General features: G+C 43.5%; 1 protein-coding gene across 2 annotated transcripts in view; it reads left to right on the forward strand.

Moving 5' to 3' along the window:
- ACBD6 (acyl-CoA binding domain containing 6) overlaps positions 1 to 21,395 on the forward strand; it is a 112,666-nt gene that overhangs the window by 62,000 nt on the left and 29,271 nt on the right. The window contains exon 7 of one of the 2 annotated variants that reach the window (XM_073571352.1): positions 16,561 to 16,892. The exons of the other annotated variant lie outside the window; for it this stretch is intronic. Within the exon in view, the coding sequence (XP_073427453.1) occupies positions 16,561 to 16,647 (87 nt within the window). The 3' untranslated portion in view covers positions 16,648 to 16,892. Of the gene's footprint in view, positions 1 to 16,560; positions 16,893 to 21,395 lie in introns of those variants that run through there. 2 annotated transcript variants of the gene reach the window in all.

A 21,395-nucleotide genomic window follows, 5' to 3' on the forward strand; every position in this document is an offset into this window, starting at 1 on the left:
GTAGCGATCCTACATGTCCATATCGACCCTTTAACAAGCCTTGCAATATGACTTCGGATAAAAGCCAAATCAGAATCTCAATTTGCAGACAGTGTTTTGAGGCATTGCCCCTCATTAGGACAAAGTATGAGATCTGATATGGCTAGGTGAGGGGTTAGGACTGGGATCTAAGGGGTAAGGTTTCTCCTTGTGGAGAGTGACATGGCAGGTATGGCACATCAGTATGAGGAGACTGAAACGCCTTGCATGCGCCTCTGGGAAATTAAATGTCAAAATTAATTTCTGCAGAGCAAAAATAAACCCATAAGAACTAATTTTTTTTTTTTTTGCACTGGTGTGCCACACTGCCAATCCCTGATTGTAGGCTGGCTGTCTCATTTGGTATTTTGCACCATATGAACTATTATTGATATAGCTTGGATGGATTATTAAAACTTAACCTTTACTAAGTATATTAAAATGGTTCAACAAACGAACAAAAAAAATAGACACATGTAAGTGCCTTAATAAACAATTGGACAGTAAGATATAGTGGTACCAATGAAGTCTCGGTTGTTGTGTCCAACATGCAAATTTAAGACTAGTAGTTTAGTATTGCATGAGGAAATAAGTTTCGGGCGCCCAAAATGTGTCAGTTCCATTATTTGGGTATCGTTTCATCTCCTTATGTATTAAGAAACAGTTTTATCAACCATTTTTCGAACAAGAGATCATACTTGTGATGGGTATCACAGATTTATATTGATCATGAAGTTAAAGTGCTCTTAGTGCTATGGCAATTTTAACCAAATGTCTTAATGGAAAATGAAAGGGAATCTGTCACCCCATTTTTCGACTATCAGCTGCCGGCGCTGCCATCAGGGCCTTATCTAAAGCATTCTGTTATTTACAGCATTCTGTAATGCTGTAGATAAGCCCCCGATGTAACCTGAAAGAGAAGAAAAATTAGTTATGTTATACTCACCCAGGGGACGTCCAGTTTTGGTCTGATGGGTGTAGCGGTCCGGTCCGTCGCCTCCCATCTTCTATAGGTGACGTCCTCTTCTATGCTTCCCGTCGTGGCTCCTGCGCAGGCGTACTATACCTGCCCTGTTGAGGGCAGAGCAGAGTACTGCAGTGCGCAGGCGCCGGACCAGATCAGAGAGGTCCGGCGCCTGCGCACTGCAGTACTTTACTCTGCCCTCAACAGGGCAGGTATAGTACACCTGCGCCGGAGCCGCGACTGGAAGCAAGGAAGAGGACGTCACCGCTATAAGGCTAATTTCACACTTGCTTTTTTTTCCAGCGCGTTTTTAGCGCAAAAAAACGCATAGAAAAAACGCATACAAATGCATACAAACGCTGCGTTTTTTTCAAGCATTTTTATGCGCATGCAGGAAAAAAACGCAGCGTTTTTGTGCGTTTGTATGCGTTTTTTGTGCGTTTGCGTTTTTTTACAGATTTTGGAAAAAACCCCCAAAAAAGAAAAAAAAAACATTCAACAACACACAAGACCAATGGGACTTCATTGTGGGTGTGGTATGTTAATATATAGACCCTGTCTACAGTATTCTTCACATTTGCTTGATTCTTCTCGTGACCATGGATCTGCGCTGGAAGAGTTTTCACTTCAACTTGGATTTGGACATCGCGATGGCTCAGGCGTATGCAGTTGCTTGCCATGAACAAAGGAAGAGAGAGAGGCAGCGAAGACGGCAGCGGCGGCGTATGTGGATACATCCGATTGTTGAACTCCGGGAGAGCCGTGGGGCATACCACACCCTCTACAGCGAGCTCCAGGCAAACCCGGAGAAATTTGCTGATTATATCCGGATGTCCCAAGAAAGTTTCAGGGATTTGCTTGCTCGTGTCCAACAATCCATCCGGAGACAGGACACACAGCTCCGTCGTGCGATTCCTCCTGAGGAACGGCTACTGGTGACATTGCGGTATGTAATATTTAAAAACCAAGGGGTGCGGTCTGATGGTTTTTTTTTAAATTTAGTATTCAAAACCTTGGGTAATTAGTTTTCGTGAATGTACTAATATTTTATTTTATAGTTTTTTAAAATAATATACATAAATATTAATTTTACTTCTTTGTCTGTTCACAGATTCCTGGCGACTGGAGAAACCCTATCTTCACTACACTTCCAGTACCGTATTGGAATCTCTACCTTGTCTGGAATTGTTGCTGACACCTGCCGGGCTCTCTGGAATGTTCTTTGTCCAGAATTTATGCCCCTGCCCACCGCTGAAAAGTGGATGGAAATTGCTGACAAATTCTGGACAGTATGCAATTTTCCCAACTGTTTGGGAGCTGTTGATGGTAAACACATACGGATCATCAAACCCAAAAGAACGGGATCTGAGTACTATAATTACAAAAAGTACTTTTCAATAGTACTCATGGCCATTGCGGATGCCGGATGTATGTTTGTAGCAGTGGACATTGGAGCATTTGGCCGTGGTAATGACTCACAGGCTTTTAAAAACTCAGACATGGGCCGGAGGTTGTATGGCAACCAATTTAATTTCCCTATGCCACGGCCTCTTCCTCACACCGAAGCTCCGCCACTGCCCTTTGTAATGGTTGGCGATGAGGCTTTTCAAATGTGCGGAAACTTACTGAAACCCTACTCCAGCCGGGACTTGGACCACACCAAAAAAATATTTAATTACAGGCTGACCAGGGCCAGAAGAACTGTCGAGTGTGCTTTTGGGATTCTTGTCTCCAGATGGCGAATTCTGGGCACGGCCATTAATCTTAAACTTGAAACAGTGGATGAGGTGGTGAAGGCCTGTGTGGTTCTACATAACTTTGTGATGGCTAAAGAGCACCCGACCTTTGAACTGGGCGATGATGCTCCTAACCCATTGCCTGAATTCACTCAGCACACTCTCAGGTCATCCGTTGAAGTTGGCCAAATGAGGGACCAATTTGCGGCCTACTTTATTTCTGATGTAGGACGGGTGCACTGGCAAGATGAAATGGTGTAATGTTTTTGTTTGTTTATGGTAATAAAAAACCTTATTATATAGCGGGGGTGTCTCAAACCAATGTCAGATATTTAGAGGTAGCAAATTGGTATATCATGAACAATAAAACATAACCTTTAATGATTCTTTAAAAACCATACATCAAATCAAAACAAACATGTGCCAAAGTGCAATTGTGCAGTGTTCTATTAAAAACAAACCGTTTTGTACTAAATAAGGTACCATATGGCCCTGGACATTAACGTATATCCTGCTGTGCTAATTTATATACGGGCTGGATATATGTCTATTAAGTAATATTAATTCTGATGACATAAAGGCCTGGTCGGCACACAATTACAAATATACAAGGCTCATATGGTCGGAGATTCCAGGTTTTGAAATACCTGGACTAGAAATACGTTAATGTCCAGGGCCATATGGTACCTTATTTAGTACAAAACGGTTTGTTTTTAATAGAACACTGCACAATTGCACTTTGGCGCATGTTTGTTTTGATTTGATGTATGGTTTTTAAAGAATCATTAAAGGTTATGTTTTATTGTTCATGATATACCAATTTGCTACCTCTAATAAAAAACCTTATTTGATACCATTACTGAGTGCACTATATTTTTTAAACTCCAATTAAATAAAAAACTTCCCATGTATAACTGAATTTTTTGATGTTCACACACCTGGGCAGGTAAATACACATATGAGTTAAAATGCAGCATTGCTAGTCTGCGTGAAATATATTGGAACGAGCAAAGCTGCAGGCCATGAATCAGGAAACCAATTTTTTTCAAGAGAAAATTTTCCAACTAGTTGAAAAAAAAGTATGTGATTTTTTTCAAAACCCAACCCTCAAAACCCAACCCCAATGAAAGTCAATGGGGAATACAAGTCAGCATTGAGTGGATGAATGTAATCAGCTCAATTCCAACTTTTATTTAAAATTGTGGTAGTGTAGAAATAGACAAGTTTCTAGAGTTATTACACTAGGCCTTGGAATGACTATACTAGGCCGTGGTATTTCAAATATGAGTATAGTAGGCCTTGGGCCTACTAGTATAGTCATATGTGAAATACCACGGCCTAGTATAGTCATACCAAGGCCTACTGTAATAACTCGATTTTTACCAACTAGCATCTTGTTTCACAAAAAACAAACTGGTGAAACTTTTTAAGAAAGAAACTTATTTTTTAGACAAGTTTCAACAGTTTGTTTTTCATGAAACCAGATCCAAGTTGGTAAAACTCGAGTTATTACACTAGGCCTTGGTATGACTATACTAGTCCGTGTTATTTCACATATGACTATACTAGGCCTTGGGTTGGTTTTTAATATGTATTTACCCATCAGTGTGTGTGAGCGGCGCAAACAACATTAACCCCTTCACTACCAAGGGTGGTTTGCACGTTAACTACCGGGCCAATTTTTACAATTCTGACCACTGTCCCTTTATGAGGTCATAACTCTGGAACGCTTCCATGGATCCCGGTGATTCTGACATTGTTTTCTCGTGACATATTGTACTTCATGTTAGTGGTAAAATTGCATTCAAATAACTTGCGTTTATTTGTGAAAAAAACGGAAATTTGGCGAAAATTTTGAAAATTTCGCAATTTTCCAACTTTGAATTTTTATGCCCTTAAATCACAGCGATACGGCACACAAAAAACTTAATACATAACATTTCCCACATGTTTACTTTACATGAGCACAATTTTGGAACCAAAATTTTTTTTTGTTAGGAAGTTATAAGGGTTAAAAATTGACCAGCGATTTCTCATTTTTGCAAGACCATTTTATTTTTAGGGACCACTTCACATTTGAAGCCACTTTGAGGGGTCTATATGATAGAAAATACCCAAAAGTGACACCATTCTAAAAAATGCACCCCTTAAGGTGCTTAAAACCACATTCAAGAAGTTTATTAACCCTTTAGGTGCGTCACAGGAATTTTTTGAATATTAAAAAAAAAATGAACATTTAACTTTTTTTCACAAAAAAAATACTTCAGGTTCAATTTTCTTTATTTTACCAAGGGTAACAGGAGAAATTGGACTGCAAAAGTTATTGTGCAATTTGTCCTGAGTACGCTGATACCTGATATGTGGGGGGGAACCACTGTTTCGGCGCATGGCAGACCTCAGTAGGGAAGGAGCGCCGTTTGACTTTTTCAATGCAAAATTGGCTGGAATTCAGATCGGACGCCATGCCGCGTTTGGAGAGCCCCTGATGTACCTAAACAGTGGAAACCCCCCAAGTGACCCCATTTTGGAAACTAGACCCCCCAAGGAACTTATCTAGATATGTGGTGAGAACTTTGAACCCACAAGGGCTTCACAGAAGTTTATAACGTACAGCGGTACAATTAAAAAATCATATTTTTTCCACAAAAATGATCTTTTCACCCCCAATTTTTATTTTTCCAAGGGTAACAGGACCCTAAAAGTTATTGTGCAATTTGTCCTGAGTACGCTGATACCCCATATGTGGGTGTAAATGACTATTTGGGCACATAGCAGAGCTCGGAAGGGAAGCAGCGCCATTTGACGTTTTTGGCTAGAATTGAGATCGGACACCATGTCGCGATTGGAAAACCCCTGATGTACCAAAACACTAGAAAACCCCACAAATGACACCATTTTGGAAACTAAACCCCCCAAGGAACTTATCTAGATGTGTGGTGAGCACTTTGAACCCCCCAGTGCTTCACTGAAGTTTATAACGTACAGCAGTACAATTAAAAAATCATATTTTTTCCACAAAAATGATCTTTTCACCCTCAATTCTTATTTTTCCAAAAGTAACAGGACCCTAAAAGATATTGTGCAATTTATCCTGAGTACGCTGATACCCCACATGTGGGTGTAAACCACTATTTGGGCGCATGGCAGAGCTCGGAAGGGAAGCAGCGCCATTTGACGTTTTTGGCTGGAATTGAGATCGGACACCATGTCGCGTTAGGAAAGCCCCTGATGTACCAAAACAGTAGAAACCCCCCACAAATGACACCATTTTGGAAACTAGACCCCCCAAGGAACTTATCTAGATGTGTGGTGAGCACTTTGAACCCCCCCAGTGCTTCACAGAAGTTTATAACGCCCGGGCGTGAAAATAAAAAAATCGTATTTTTTCCACAAACATCATCTTTTAGTCCCCATTTTTTTATTTTCCCAAGGGTAACAGGAGAATTTGGACCCCAAAAGTTGTTGTCCAATTTGTCCTGAGTACGCTGGCACCCCATATGTGGGAGAAAACTACTGTATGGACACACGTCAGGGCTCGGAAGGGAAGTAGTGACGTTTTGGAATGCAGACTTTGATGGAATGGTCTGTGGGTGTCATGTTGCCTTTGGAGAGCCCCTAATGTACCTAAACAGTGAAAACCCCCCACAAATGATCCCATTTTGGAAACTAGACCCCCTGAGGAACTTATCTAGATGTGTGGTGAGCACTTTGAACCCCCAAGGGCTTCACAGAAGTTTATAATGCCCAGGCATGAAAATAAAAAAAATCGTATTTTTTCCACAAACATGATCAATTAGTCCCCAATTTTTTTATTTTCCCAAGGGTAACAGGAGAAATTGGACCCCAAAAGTTGTTGTCCAATTTGTCCTGAGTACGCTGATACCTCATATGTGGGAGAAAACTACTGTATGGGCACACATCAGGGCTCGGAAGGGAAGTAGTGACGTTTTGGAATGCAGACTTTGATGGCATGGTCTGCGGGTGTCATGTTGCTTTTGGAGAGCCCCTGATGTACCTAAACAGTGGAAACTCCCCACAAGTGACCCCATTTTGGAAACTAGACCCCCTAATGAACTTATCTAGATGTGTGGTGAGCACTTTGAACCCCCCAGTGCTTCACAGAAGTTTATAACGACCGGGCGTGAAAATAAAAATATCGTATTTTTTCAACAAACATCATCTTTTAGTCCCCAATTTTTTTATTTTCCCAAGGGTAACAGGAGAAATTGGACCCCAAAAGTTGTTGTCCAATTTGTCCTGAGTACGCTGATACCTCATATGTGGGAGAAAACTACTGTATGGGCACACGTCGGGGCTCGGAAGGGAAGTAGTGACGTTTTGGAATGCAGACTTTGATGGATTGGTCTGCGGGTGTCATGTGCGTTTGGAGAGCCCCTGATGTACCTAAACTATTGAAACTCCCCACAAGTGACCCCATTTTGGAAACTAGACCCCCCACGGAGCTTATCTAGATGTGTGGAGAGCACTTTGAACCCCCAAGTGCTTCACAGAAGTTTATAACGCCTGGGCGTGAAAATAAAAAAAACATTTTTTTCCGCAAAATTATATTTTTGCCCCCAATTTTTTATTTTCCTAAGGGTAACAGGAGAAATTGGACCCCAAAAGTTGTTTTGTAATTTGTCCTGAGTAGGCTGATACCCTACATGTGGGGGTAAAACACTGTTTGGGCGCATGGCAGAGCTTGGAAGGGAAGGAGCACCATTTGACTTTTTCAACGCAGAATTGGCTGGAATTGAGATCAGACGCCATGTTGCCTTTGGAGAGCACCTGATGTGCCCAAACAGTGGAAACCCCCCCAATTATAACTCCAACCCTAACCTCAACACACCCCTAATCTGACCCCTAACCCTAGCCCTAACCCTAACCCTACCCTAACCCTAGCGGGAAAATGGAAATAAATACATTTTCTTTTAGTTTTATTACTTTTCCCTAACTAAGGGGGTGATAACGGGGGGTTTGATTTACTATTTATGGCGGTTTTTATGTTTGGCGGCTGTCACACGCTAAAAGACGCTTTTTATTGTAAAAGTAGTTTTTGCATCACCACATATTGAGAGCTATAATTTTTCCGTATTTTGACCCACCGAGTCATGTGAGGTCTTATTTTTTGCGGGACGAGTTGACGTTTTTATTGGTACCATTTTCGGGCACGTGACATTTTTTGATCGCTTTTTATTCCGATTTTTGGGACGCAGAATGAACAAAAACCAGCATTTCATGAATTTCTTTTGGGGGGGTGCGTTTACACCGTTCCGCGTGCGGTAAAATTGATAAAGCGGTTTTATTCTTCGAGTCAGTACGGTTACAGCGATACCTCATTTTGGTCGTTTTTTTATGTTTTGTCGGTTTTTTGCAATGAAAACAATTTTATATAAAAAATAATAATTTTTGTATCGCTTTATTCTGCGAGCTATAACTTTTTTATTTTTTTGCGGATGACGCTGTATGGCGGCTCGTTTTTTGCGGGACAAGATGACGTTTTCAGCGGTACCATGGATATTTATATGTGTCTTTTTGATCGCGCGTTATTGCACTTTTTGTTCGGTGGTATGATAATAAATCATTATTTTTTGCTTCGTTTTTTATTTTTATTTTTTAAGGGGTTCGCTAAAGGGGTTAACTAATGGGACAGTTTTATAGGGCAGGTCATTACGGACGCGGCGATACCAAATATGTGTACTTTTATTGTTTTTGGTTTTTTTTATTTTGAAAAAATGGATTTATTGGGGAATATTTTTTTTTTTTTTTTACTAATTTATTTAGCGATTTTTTTTTTTTTTTTTTTTTTTTTTTTTTTTTACTTTATTACCTTGTCCCAGGTGGGACATCACTGTCCTGTGACAGATCGCTGATCTGTCACATCACAGATCACTGTGACAGATCAGCGATCTGTCACAGGCACTGCTGCAGACTTCCTCATGCCTGCGCTTTGCAGGCACTGAGGAAGCCAGCTTCCTCCGGCCCCCGAAGGCCCCCGTCGCCATCTTGGATTCGGGGGCCTGAGGAAAGGAGCCCCCCGCAGCAGCGCTGCACATTGCGCTGCTGTGGGGGGCTCAGGGAAGCACGGAGGGAGCCTCCTCCCTGCCGATGCTTCCCTTTAACCCCCGGTACACCGCGATCGCGTTTGATCTCGGTGTGCAAGGGGTTAACGTGTCGGGGGCGGTCCGTGACCGCCCCTGACACATTGTGCCGGGTGTCAGCTTTGATAATTAGCTGACACCCGGCCGCGATCAGCGGCGCTCACCACGTGGGCGCCGCTGATCATGGTGACGTAATATTCCATCCATGGTAATTAGGTCCATGGTCACATGGACGGAATATTACGTCAATTGTAGGTAAGGGGTTAATGAAACTTTGTAATGGTGAACCACAAATGTAAATTTATTTTTAATCACAAAAATAAACCAAAAAATTATTTTTTCCGGCGTTTGGGGGCAGATGGTTTCAATTTGGGGGTGTGCAGGGAATATGCAACACTTGCAGTTGAAGACGGTGTTTGAGGGGAAGGGGCAACAAAACTTGTGGGGGAAGGTAGTCCAGTTAAGGGAATTAAACTAGGAACACTTGGAGGAGAGGAAATCTGTTCAGGTACATTTGTTGTAATGGCATGTCGCCGTAGGCTTGTGTGCCTGGACCGACTTTGGCCCAATGCCCGCCTTGATTGATTTCGCCTTGAACTTGGGGCAAATATTGAGTGTAGGTCCCCCGTCTGCTGGGGTGGCTGCTGCTGCTGCTGAGGTGGCTGCTGCTGCTGCTGAGGTGGCTGCTGCTGCTGCTGAGGTGGCTGCTGCTGAGGTGGCTGCTGCTGAGGTGGCTGCTGCTGCTGTTCTTGGATGGCAGTGCTCGTCCTTGCAGGAGGACTGGTGGCGGCAGTGATGGTCCAGGTTTGCGGAGTGGTGGTGGCAGGGCTACTACATGTTGTTGTAGCGGCAGGGCTGTTCCATGTTTGCCTAGTGGTGGCTGAGCTCCACGCATGCATGGGAGTGGCGGTGGTGCTCCAGACAGGAGCAGCGCTTGCCATGGTGGTGTCGGTGAAGTGACCAGCTGCACTCAGATTTGTGGTGGTGTAACGGTGGGTGTCCTGGCTTTGAATAGAGGTATCCGTGCAGTGGTATGCAGCACAAGTCGGTAGTGAGGTGAAGCGAGTCAATGGTGGCACAGGTGGAAATGACACCACTGACTGCTGACCGTACCGATTATGCTGCATAGCCTGCAAGAAAGCATTGTTGCAGGCCTGCAGCACATTCAGCTGTTGCTCAGGACTAAGGTGTTCCGCCATGCCCTTTTCAATCTTACTAAAAAAATGGTGTGCTGGTCTGTTGAGGTCGGCCTCCAGACGGTCAAGGCGCTGTTCTACAGAATTGAAGCGGTGTTCAAAGTGGTTAAAACCACGTTCCATGAGTGCAAAACCGCTTTCAACTCTGTCGGACAGCGACTTGAGGCTGGAATTAAAGGCCTCGCTCAAAGCCATAAACTCGGGCAAGACATTCCTGTCCAAGGCCCTCTGCCGCTGGCGGGTAGTGCCCGCATAACCAGTGGCAGAGACCTGGGACAGGGGAACACCTGATGGCCCAGCTTCCTGGTCACCAGCTATGTGTGTGGCTGACCTGCAAGGTGCTTCATGGCTGTCGGATGGCTGGGACGGGTCAGAGGACGTCCGAGGAAGGACCGCTCCAGGGCCAGGTTGCAGGGTGCTGCTCCAGGTGCTGTGGAAGAAAGGAAAATCATTACTACCATGCCTTTACAAGAAGCATCAGCTGTGGATTAGAAAAACACAGATTAATAAAAATAAAAACCCAAAATTTATAATACTTACGATCTCGTGGCAAGGACCGGTCTTAGGAACTGCAACGCGTGATAGTGACGGTATCTAGTTCTGGTCCTTGACGCAGATCCACTGCTAACCTGGCCCTCAGCACGAACATCACTGTTGAAGCGGTCCTTGATCGAACGCCAACGTGTTCGGACTTTGTCCACTGTTGGGGAAAAAAAAACTGCCGTCAAGGACAACAGTCACTGCGGCACAATATAGCAATACAATACTCAAAGCAGTCACTGTAGAGCCCGATGACACTGTTGGGTTTCCTGCTAGAATATACCTGGCACGAAACCCAACAGTGCCGTCAAGGACAACAGTCACTGCGGCACAATATAGCAATACAATACTCAAAGCAGTCACTGTAGAGCCCGATGACACTGTTGGGTTTCCTGCTAGAATATACCTAGCACGAAACCCAACAGTGCCGTCAAGGACAACAGTCACTGCGGCACAATACAGAGCAGGGAAATACTCACTAAACGCCTTTTTGGAGGATGCTGTGGCGCTGTCCCAGCCATCCATCAACGCTGCGGCCACCTCATTCCATAGCCGCCGGGTCACCACATTGTCCTTGTACAGCCGGTCACGGCTGTCCCACAACGGCGCACGCTCCTGGACCAGGTTGATGAGCTGCTCATTATCCAGGTAGACGTCTTCATCCCGTTGTGGAACCTAGACAAAACACATTCATTAGAATAATCAAATTTAAATTGAATAAAAAGTTACAAAAAAAAGAAACATAAAAAAGAGTAAAAATAGAAGATAAAAAATAAAGAACATTACAAATCATTTGATACATACATTCCGTATCACCACCGGGACTTGGCTTCTTTGCTCCTGCTCTTCGCCCTCAGTAGTCCCGTCCGCAGAAGATGATGATGATGATGTCTTAAAAAAGTTGAAAAAAACGTAAGAGATTTGGAGTAGCAGCAGATATACTTACCAGATGCACGAAAATAATCACCTCACGGTCTGCTTGCGCCATTTCCTGCCGCGATGGGGAATATTCGGATTCTGAAGACATACTGCATGTAAAAATAATAAAAATCATTAGTACATACATAATTTAAAAGGACAGGCATATAATGTAATATACTCACATTCTTGACGCTGATAGAAGATGGGTTCCTTGGTGACTGTCTGCTCTCCAATCTGTCAGTGTAGTAGTGGCAGAGTTTTGGCAGGCACCTCCTTTATATAGACTTTTTTTTTTTTACTTTAGAAGTTTATAACTAGTACAACAAGTGGACACCACCAAAAAAACGCAGCGCTAAAAAAACGCATACATGCGCATGCCAGTGCGCACGTATGCACATCCATAGCCTATAATGGCCATTTTTAGCGCAAAACGTGCGCATGCGCTTTTTTGCAGGACCAAAAAATGCAACATGTAGCGTCTGTAAAATACAAACGCACACCCCAAAAAAACGCAGCGCATGAAAATCGCATACGTGCGCATGCCAGCGCGCAGGTATGCGCACCCATGTTAAATATAGGGGAAAAAACGCATGCGCACGTATGCGGTTTTTTCAAGCGCAAAAAAACGCAAATGTGAAACCAGCCTAAGATGGGAGGTGCCGTACCGCGACACCCATCGGACCAAGACCGGACCGCCCCCGGTGAGTATAATCTAACGTGTTTTTCTTCTCTTTCAGGTTACATCGGGGGCTTATCTACAGCATTACAGAATGCCGTAGATAACAGAATGCTGTAGATAAGGCCCTGATGGCAGCGCCGGCAGCTGATAGTCGAAAAATGGGATGACAGATTCCCTATAATTTCCAGAGGAGCATGCAAAGCGTTTAAGTCTCCTCATACTGGCGTGCCAGACCTGGCATGTCACTCTCCACAAGGAGAAACTTTACCCCTCAAATGTCAGGTGAGAAATTCCAATCTATTAATAAAGAAAGAAAACACTCACAATTTAGTAATAGAGATTTGGGATAATTTAAGGACAACCGGGCTGTCACGATCCATTTTTGGATTCTTGGCAGCTCTAGTTCCACTGTGTTTTAAATGTAGCTTTTTTCCTTTCAGGACCAGCGGGAGTTAATATCAGTTTCCCTGGTTGGCAATCCGTTGCAGCTGCAGAGTTGTTAGGTCGTCTGATCCGGGTGGTGACCACTCTCCCCATCCTTTAAATGGTCACCTGATGCATCAGCTGAGTGTTGGTGATAGTTATTCTATGGAGACCAGACGTGCAGTTGCAGCTCTCTGGTGTCAGCTACTTCTGGAGTTTGGAGTCCTGTTTGGTATCCTCTGCGGTGTGGAGCTTGGCAGCGGAGTCTAGAAGCTAAGTGTGGTGACATGCCACGAATCCAAAAATGGATCGTGACACGGGCATATAATGTCACATCTAAACAAACGTTAGAGATATTATCATCTGATATTGTCACATCGGACACATAAATGCACCAACAACATCACATTTAACAACCCAATCTACATCCCCTTCCTCCTCCTCATCACTTTTTTTTGTATACTGTACAGTCATGGCCAAAAGTTTAGAGAATGACACAAATATTTATTTTTACAAAGTCTACTGCTTCATTTTTTCTAATGGCAATTTGCATATACTTCAGAATGTTATAAAGAGTGATCAGCTTAACAGCAATTACTTGCAAAGTCAATATTTGCCTAGAAAATTAACTTTATCCCCCAAAACACATTTCAACATCATTGCAGCCCTGCCTTAAAAGGACCAGCTAACATCGTTTCAGTGATTGCTCCATTAACACAGGTGTGGGTGTTGATGAGGACAGGGCTGGAGATCAATCTGTCATGATTAAGTAAGAATGACACCACTGGACACTTTAAAAGGAGGCTGGTGCTTGGCATCATTGTTTCTCTTCTGTTAACCATGGTTATCTCTAAAGAAACACGTGCAGTCATCATTGCACTGCACAAAAATGGCCTAACAGGGAAGAGTATCGCAGCTAGAAAGATTGCACCTCAGTCAACAATGTATTGCATCATCAAGAACTTCAAGGAGAGAGGTTCCCTTGTTGCCAAAAAGGCTCCAGGGCGCCCAAGAAAGACCAGCAAGCGCCAGGACCGTCTCTTAAAAGTGTTTCAGCTGCGGGATCGGGCTACCAGCAGTGCAGAGCTTGCTCAGGAATGGCAGCAGGCAGGTGTGAGTGCATCTGCACGCACTATGAGGCGGAGACTCTTGGAGCAAGGCCTGGTCTCAAGGAGGGCAGCAAATAAGCCACTTCTCTCCAGAAAAAATATCATGGACAGACTGATATTCTGCAAGAGGTACAGGGAGTGGACTGCTGAGGACTGGGGTAAAGTCATTTTCTCTGATGAATCCCCTTTTCGATTGTTTGGGACATCTGGAAAACGGCTTATTCGGAGAAGACCAGGTGAGCGCTACCACCAGTCTTGTCTCATGCCAACTGTCAAGCATCCTGAAACCATTCATGTGTGGGGTTGCTTCTCAGCCAAGGGAATGGGCTCTCTCTCAGTCTTGCCTAAAAACACAGCCATGAATAAAGAATGGTACCAGAATGTCCTCCAAGAGCAACTTCTCCCAACCGTCCAAGAGAAGTTTGGCGATCAACAATGCCTTTTTCAACATGATGGCGCACCTTGCCATAAAGCAAAGGTGATAACTAAATGGCTCAGGGAACAAAACATAGAGATTTTGGGACCATGGCCTGGAAACTCCCCAGATCTTAATCCCATTGAGAACTTGTGGTCAATCATCAAGAGACGGGTGGACAAACAAAAACCTTCAAATTCAGACAAAATAAAAGCATTGATTTTGCAAGAATGGACTGCTATCAGTCAGGATTTGATCCAGAAGTTGATTGAGAGCATGCCAGGGAGAATTGCTGAGGTCCTGAAGAAGGGTCAACACTGCAAATATTGACTTGCTGCATTAACTCATTCTAACTGTCAATATAACCTTTTGTTACTCATAATATGATTGCAATTATATTTCTGTATGTGATAAAAACATCTGACAAACACACAAAAAAACCAGAGGGCAGCAGATCATGTGAAAATATAATACTTGTGTCATTCTCTAAACTTTTGGCCATGACTGTATATACTCGTGTATAAGCTGGGTTTTTCAGCACATTTTTTTTTTTTGTGCTGAAAACGCCCCCCTTCGGCTTATACATGGGTTATTGTCCCAGAAAGCCGGAGGTGGAGCAACGGGCCACAGAGGCAGAAGCCAGCGGCTGTGGCTACAGCCTGTGCCGCTGCTAAAGAGAAATAAATATTCATTTCTCTTATATCGTGCACAGTGACACCCACAGCAGCCGGCTTCCAGGAGACATCATACTCCTCCTCCAGCGTGCCCTGTGTCTCGTTGGTGCCGGCTTCCGGCCGCTCTTCCTGCGCTGAGCGATCACGTGGCACCGCTCATTAAGGTAATGAATATGCACACGTCTCCACTCCCATAGGATCACATTCCTGGATCTCACCATACAAAAAGAAAAACATCGAAGTCTTATAACACGTACGTACTGAAAGCCAACGGCTACTAATAGGCTGTTAAAATGGGACCTCCACCACCCATCAGCCTTGAAAAAGGGAAGAACACCAAAGGGTCAGTTTCTCCGGATAAGGAGAAATTGTTCCCAGTTAGGCAACTTCAAAACACAAGCAGCTGACCTGTACCAGAGAATCCAGGATAGGGGCTACCCTCATCAGTTCCTTGACCCGGATCCTACTCTGATGCATTGAGGAAAGAAAGACCGTCCCTGCTTAATTCCAAGGAAAAGAAAGACACCAACTGCATCAGAGTAACTGGAACTTTTGACTATCAAGCCAATAGTGTACCATACTCTTAAAAAAAATATTTGGGTATCCTTTTGGCAGATCCAAATCTGAAAGGTATTTTTCTATAAACCGCTAACAGCACATATAGGAGGGGTAGATCGATCAGTGATCGCTTGGTGCACAGTTTGTACCAGAGACCACCAAAGTCAGGAACATGAGTTGATAGAAGGATCTGTGTCTTCTTTAAATGTGACCACTGCTGTACATGTGATTGGATGGACCTCTGCAAAGTCTTCAAAAGTGCATCATTGGGTAGAACCTTCTCTATCAGGAACTTTGGAAATTGTACGTCTTCTGGGGTGTTTTATAAAGCAACATGCACCTGCCCCCTAGATTATATCTGTAAGACCACCAGACAGCTTAGAAGATAGGTGGGTGAACATCTGGGGGGATAGCCGAAATAAGCGGGACACCCCGATTGCATGTCATGAATAACGTACATGAGGGAAAACTGGGGGACACCTCCTTTTGTATGGTGCAACTTATCAAACCAAAAATTAGGGGATGAAACCTTGATACTATTATTCTCAGTAGAGAGAATGGATTTTCAGAATACAATCATTGGCCCCAAAAGGCCTTAATGAACAAATCTTACACGTTTCCTCTAACAACTGATTGTGTCCGCTAGCTAATAAACCTCTTTACAGAGACTTTAGCATGTACCACTCTATGTGGCATTTTCATTGTCAATGGTGTCCTTTGGGCCAGTGGTAATGTCTGTGGCTTTCCTTGTACCTGGAAGATACAAGGTCCGTTTTTTTTTGTTTTTTTTTTATTATTATTTAGTGTTTGGTAAGAGAGGAGCATTATTCCAAGCCGAGAGTCCATACAAGTAAATTCACTTAGACTATTGATCGGGTGACGTGCCGGTGGGATACAGGTGGTCGGTGCAGGGGATCTGATTAGTAACGGCACTGTGCTGGCTAAGGGATTCTCATCGTTTTTAGTCCAAGTCCTAAGTGCTTTGTTCTGTCTCATCGCAGCTCCTCTCTGGACCCTTTTCCATCATAAGTTACGTTTTCTTTTGGGGGGGTTGGGATTGATTTGATTTCAGAGGTCACCCCTACATTCAGTAACTTTCAGGGAACCCCTCATACGAGGCAGCGTTGTTACTAGTGGTTATAAATGAATCACTTGGAGGGGGAGGGATGAAATAAGTGGCCGGGTAGGGGTCTTTTTTTTTATTTATTTATTTTTTTTTTTTTAAGCTTTCAGAGCAAGACAATCCAGAGATAATAAATAGCAGAGTGAGCGTCTCCACGGGGAGAGATTCTCACAAACAACATTATTATTGAGCGCTCAATCCATTGCCAGATCCATCTCATTACTGACAACAACCTGCAGTCAAGACGTTCTTGAGTCTAAGATTTTCCTGCTGCAGGACGGAGCTGCGGAGCTTCACATGGTGCTTATGACGATGATCGGATCAACATTTCAGCATTTGCTAAAATTTGTTGTTGTTTTTTTTTTTTTGTTTTTTTTTTACTGCAAATCTAATGTCAAGTTTGTGTACATTTATCCCAGGCCTTGCAAATAAATAAGACCTTTTTTTCATCCGTTTGATCCGTTTTCATCCATTTACGTTCCATGTGTCTGCTTTTTTACCATCTGTGACATGTTTTTATCTGGTATGCTAAAAATCTGTGTGCGGTCTGTATCTTTATTTTTTAATTTTTTGCAGCCCCATTCCCATAAATATTAATTGGACAAAAATAGAAGACGTATCAGTTTTCTAATTTTTGGGGACCAGCCGTCTGCAAAATTAACATTCGTGTCGCATCTTTGTGCTGTCCATTAAAAAGCACCGACGTGTAAATTTGGTCTTAGAAACTTGTCCACATTAAGTTTTAACCCCTTACTGACATCGGGTGTACTATTACGCCGATGTCCGTATCCTCCGCTTTGATGTGTGCTCTGGCGGTAAGCCCACCTCAAAGCCGGGACATGTCAGCTGTTTTGAACAGCTGACATGTGCCCGCAATAGCCGCGGGTGAAATCGTGATCCGCCCACAGCCTAACTAGTTAAATGCCGCTGTCATACTGTGACAGCAGCATTTAACAAGCGCTTCTGGCCATCCAGCCAGAAATGCGCTCACCGGCGACCCGCGTCACATGATCGCGGATCACCAGTGTGTCGGCATGACAACCAGAGGTCTCCTAACTCCTCCCACAAAAAATAAGCCCTCACAGAGCCATATTGACGGAAAAATAAAAAAGTTATGGCTCTGGATAGAAGGGGAGCAAGAAATGAAAACGTAAAACCAAAAAAGCTCCTGTCATGAAGGGGTTAAATTGATTTCCAAAATTCTAGATTACCCCAGTGCCTGACATGATCAGCGTTTAACGACTTCAAGTCAATAGTCACAGACCTCTGGACAAAAAGCCATTTACGTCAGTGGGACTTTGCTTAAGGTGGTCCGAGCTTATGGCCCCCATTAGATCTTCTAACGTATTTCTGACATACATCAAAACACTATTTTGTCTGGATTTCCTCTTTTGAAAAACATTTTCCTCTAAGGCAATGTTCACATTGCGTATTAGCCTACCGTCAGTGGATCCGTCAGGGCTTATATCTTCATGCATGGAAAGCGGGATTTGGACATTTGCGGTCATGCGGCCATTTGGCTTTAATGATACAGACATAATTTTGGGCACTGTCCACCTACAGTGGGGAAAAAAAGTATTTAGTCAGTCAGCAATAGTGCAAGTTCCACCACTTAAAAAGATGAGAGGCGTCTGTAATTTACATCATAGGTAGACCTCAACTATGGGAGACAAACTGAGAAAAAAAAATCCAGAAAATCACATTGTCTGTTTTTTTTTCATTTTATTTGCATATTATGGTGGAAAATAAGTATTTGGTCAGAAACAAGCAATCAAGATTTCTGGCTCTCACAGACCTGTAACTTCTTTAAGAGTCTCCTCTTTCCTCCACTCATTACCTGTAGTAATGGCACCTGTTTAAACTTGTTATCAGTATAAAAAGACACCTGTGCACACCCTCAAACAGTCTGACTCCAAACTCCACTATGGTGAAGACCAAAGAGCTGTCAAAGGACACCAGAAACAAAATTGTAGCCCTGCACCAGGCTGGGAAGATTGAATCTGCAATAGCCAACCAGCTTGGAGTGAAGAAATCAACTGTGGGAGCAATAATTAGAAAATGGAAGACATACAAGACCACTGATAATCTCCCTCGATCTGGTGCTCCACGCAAAATCCCACCCCGTGGGGTCAGAATGATCACAAGAAAGGTGAGCAAAAATCCCAGAACCACGCGGGGGGACCTAGTGAATGAACTGCAGAGAGCTGGGACCAATGTAACAAGGCCTACCATAAGTAACACACTACGCCACCATGGACTCAGATCCTGCAGTGCCAGACGTGTCCCACTGCTTAAGCCTGTACATGTCCGGGCCCGTCTGAAGTTTGCTAGAGAGCATTTGGATGATCCAGAGGCGTTTTGGGAGAATGTCCTATGGTCTGATGAAACCAAACTGGAACTGTTTGGTAGAAACGCAACTTGTTGTGTTTGGAGGAAAAAGAATACTGAGTTGCATCCATCAAACACCATACCTACTGTAAAGCATGGTGGTGGAAACATCATGCTTTGGGGCTGTTTTGAGTGCAAACCTCCTTCCATCAGCAAGGGCATTGAAGATGAAACGTGGCTGGGTCTTTCAACATGACAATGATCCAAAGCACACCGCCAGGGCAACGAAGGAGTGGCTTCGTAAGAAGCATTTCAAGGTCCTGGAGTGGCCTAGCCAGTCTCCAGATCTCAACCCTATAGAAAACCTTTGGAGGGAGTTGAAAGTCCGTGTTGCCAAGCGAAAAGCCAAAAACATCACTGCTCTAGAGGAGATCTGCATGGAGGAATGGGCCAACATACCAACAACAGTGTGTGGCAACCTTGTGAAGACTTACAGAAAATGTTTGACCTCTGTCATTGCCAACAAAGGATATATCACAAAGTATTGAGATGAAATTTTGTTTCTGACCAAATACTTATTTTCCACCATAATATGCAAATAAAATGGAAAAAAAAAACAGACAATGTGATTTTCTGGATTTTTTTTTCTCAGTTTGTCTCCCATAGTTGAGGTCTACCTATGATGTAAATTACAGACGCCTCTCATCTTTTTAAGTGGTGGAACTTGCACTATTGCTGACTGACTAAATACTTTTTTTCCCCACTGTATATGAGGACAGTGTCGTGTAACAAATTAGTTGGGCCACAGAGGCACTGTCCATTTATTTAAAAAAATATGTAGAAAGGGGCTTTAAACAAGAAAAGTTGCTATTTTGATAAAAATGTGGCTCAAAGAGAAGGCTTTTAACAACAGAAAATTGACATGAAGGGAATCTGTCACCAAGTTTTCACCACCAAATATGACAGCAGCATAATGTAGAGACAGAGACTCTTAATTTCAGCAATGTGTCCCTTATGGGGCTGCTTGCTGTAGTTTTAATAAAATCACTGTTTTTTCAGCAGGAGATTATTACTAGAGGACTAGTAAACCTGCTGCCAGGTAGTCCTACATATTCATGAGCTACATATTACACCGCCCCCACCACTGATCGGCAGCCTATGCCTTTCTGCCTATGCACAGTGTACTGAAACCTGCCAATCAGTGTTGCGGGCTGAGCATTCAGTGAACTGGTGGATCTTCAGCAAAGAAAACAGGGATTGTATCAAATCTTCAGCAAGTAGCCCAGTGACACATCGCTGGAATCGGGGTCTCTGCCCCTACTTCATACTGCTCTCAGGGGGAATTCATTAATGGCTTTAAGGGGATTTTTTCCACCTCATCTAAGTGTTTTATACTGGTGCAGATACATGAAGATGACTATTTGTAAACGCCACTTCAGTGGCCCTAAGCGGTTTCCCTCCAAATTCCTGAAATGGCACACCTTTGTAAATCTGCAGTGTTCCGGATGAAACCTGGCCAGTATAACAATCGCAAAGCCATTTGTTGTGCCATCCAAAACCACAAGAAAGCCGGGTTGCTGTCCGTTTGTGCTCTACAGAAGCACCCAATATGGAATGTGTGTTCTCGGAGCATTTTTTTTTTATTCCCTGCAGTGTTTGTAGTACACATTTTGGTAGATGTGAATAGTGTATAGCGTCTCATCCTCTGGAATTTCTCTATGAAGTTTTTTTTTTTTTTTTTTTCTATTAGACATTGATACATTTTGTTCTGCTGCATAGTTATATAAATGCCCTCAATTGTTGGTTTCCTCTTAATTCCTTGGAAGTTTATAAAAGTGATGTCATGGCGGTTTGGTCAATTGGTATTGGCAGTGAGTGAGTGATGCCACCGTCCCGCTATCAGTCAGGATCCCAGTCTGCTGCACAGATTAGGCCCGGGAGGGGGGTAAAGAGGTCTTGGTAACAGTAATGAGCACAGGCAGAGTGAGGCACGAGGTCAGAGCTCCGGCTGTATTGGATTCAGATTCATAAGTTAATTGAGGGCAGAGTCCCCCTCCTAACTGCTCTCACCGCAGATCAATAGCCATAAATATCGCTCCCAAAGGACCCAGCTCCTCTGCCCATCTGTACCTTCCCAGCACACATCTTACTCGCTGACCTACAGGTGTACGTCTAGGCACCCTAGTGCATAGAACGGTGGAAGCGGTTGATGCAGGTGTCTTCACATCATTAGATCCACGTATGCAGCCACTAATGTCTGCTTTTCGTTATTGGAAATCTAACAGCAGGCAGATATAATGTAGCTATAAGGGCATGCACACAGCGGGCATATGCAGCGGATTTTCCCTACTGTTTTTTTTTCGTCTTAGGCCTGTTTCACACACCCGTTTGTGTCCATCAGTCAAAATCCGCCGTTTTGCTAAATAAACGGATCCGCCATTTTTCTTGGCGGATCCGTTTTTTTTTTCCCATTGAGTTGCATTACCGGCGGATCTTGACTGATGGCCATCCGTTGGATCCGTTTTTTTGCGGATCCGCCAAAATTTTGACGGCCGCCGACATGCCCGAACGGACCATGCAACGTTTTTTTCGGGTGGCCGGATCCGCATT

The sequence above is a fragment of the Dendrobates tinctorius genome, unplaced genomic scaffold, assembly GCF_039654945.1.
Source record: "Dendrobates tinctorius isolate UK_male_01 unplaced genomic scaffold, ASM3965494v1 ptg000029l, whole genome shotgun sequence".
In the NCBI taxonomy this organism is placed as follows: domain Eukaryota; kingdom Metazoa; phylum Chordata; class Amphibia; order Anura; family Dendrobatidae; genus Dendrobates; species Dendrobates tinctorius.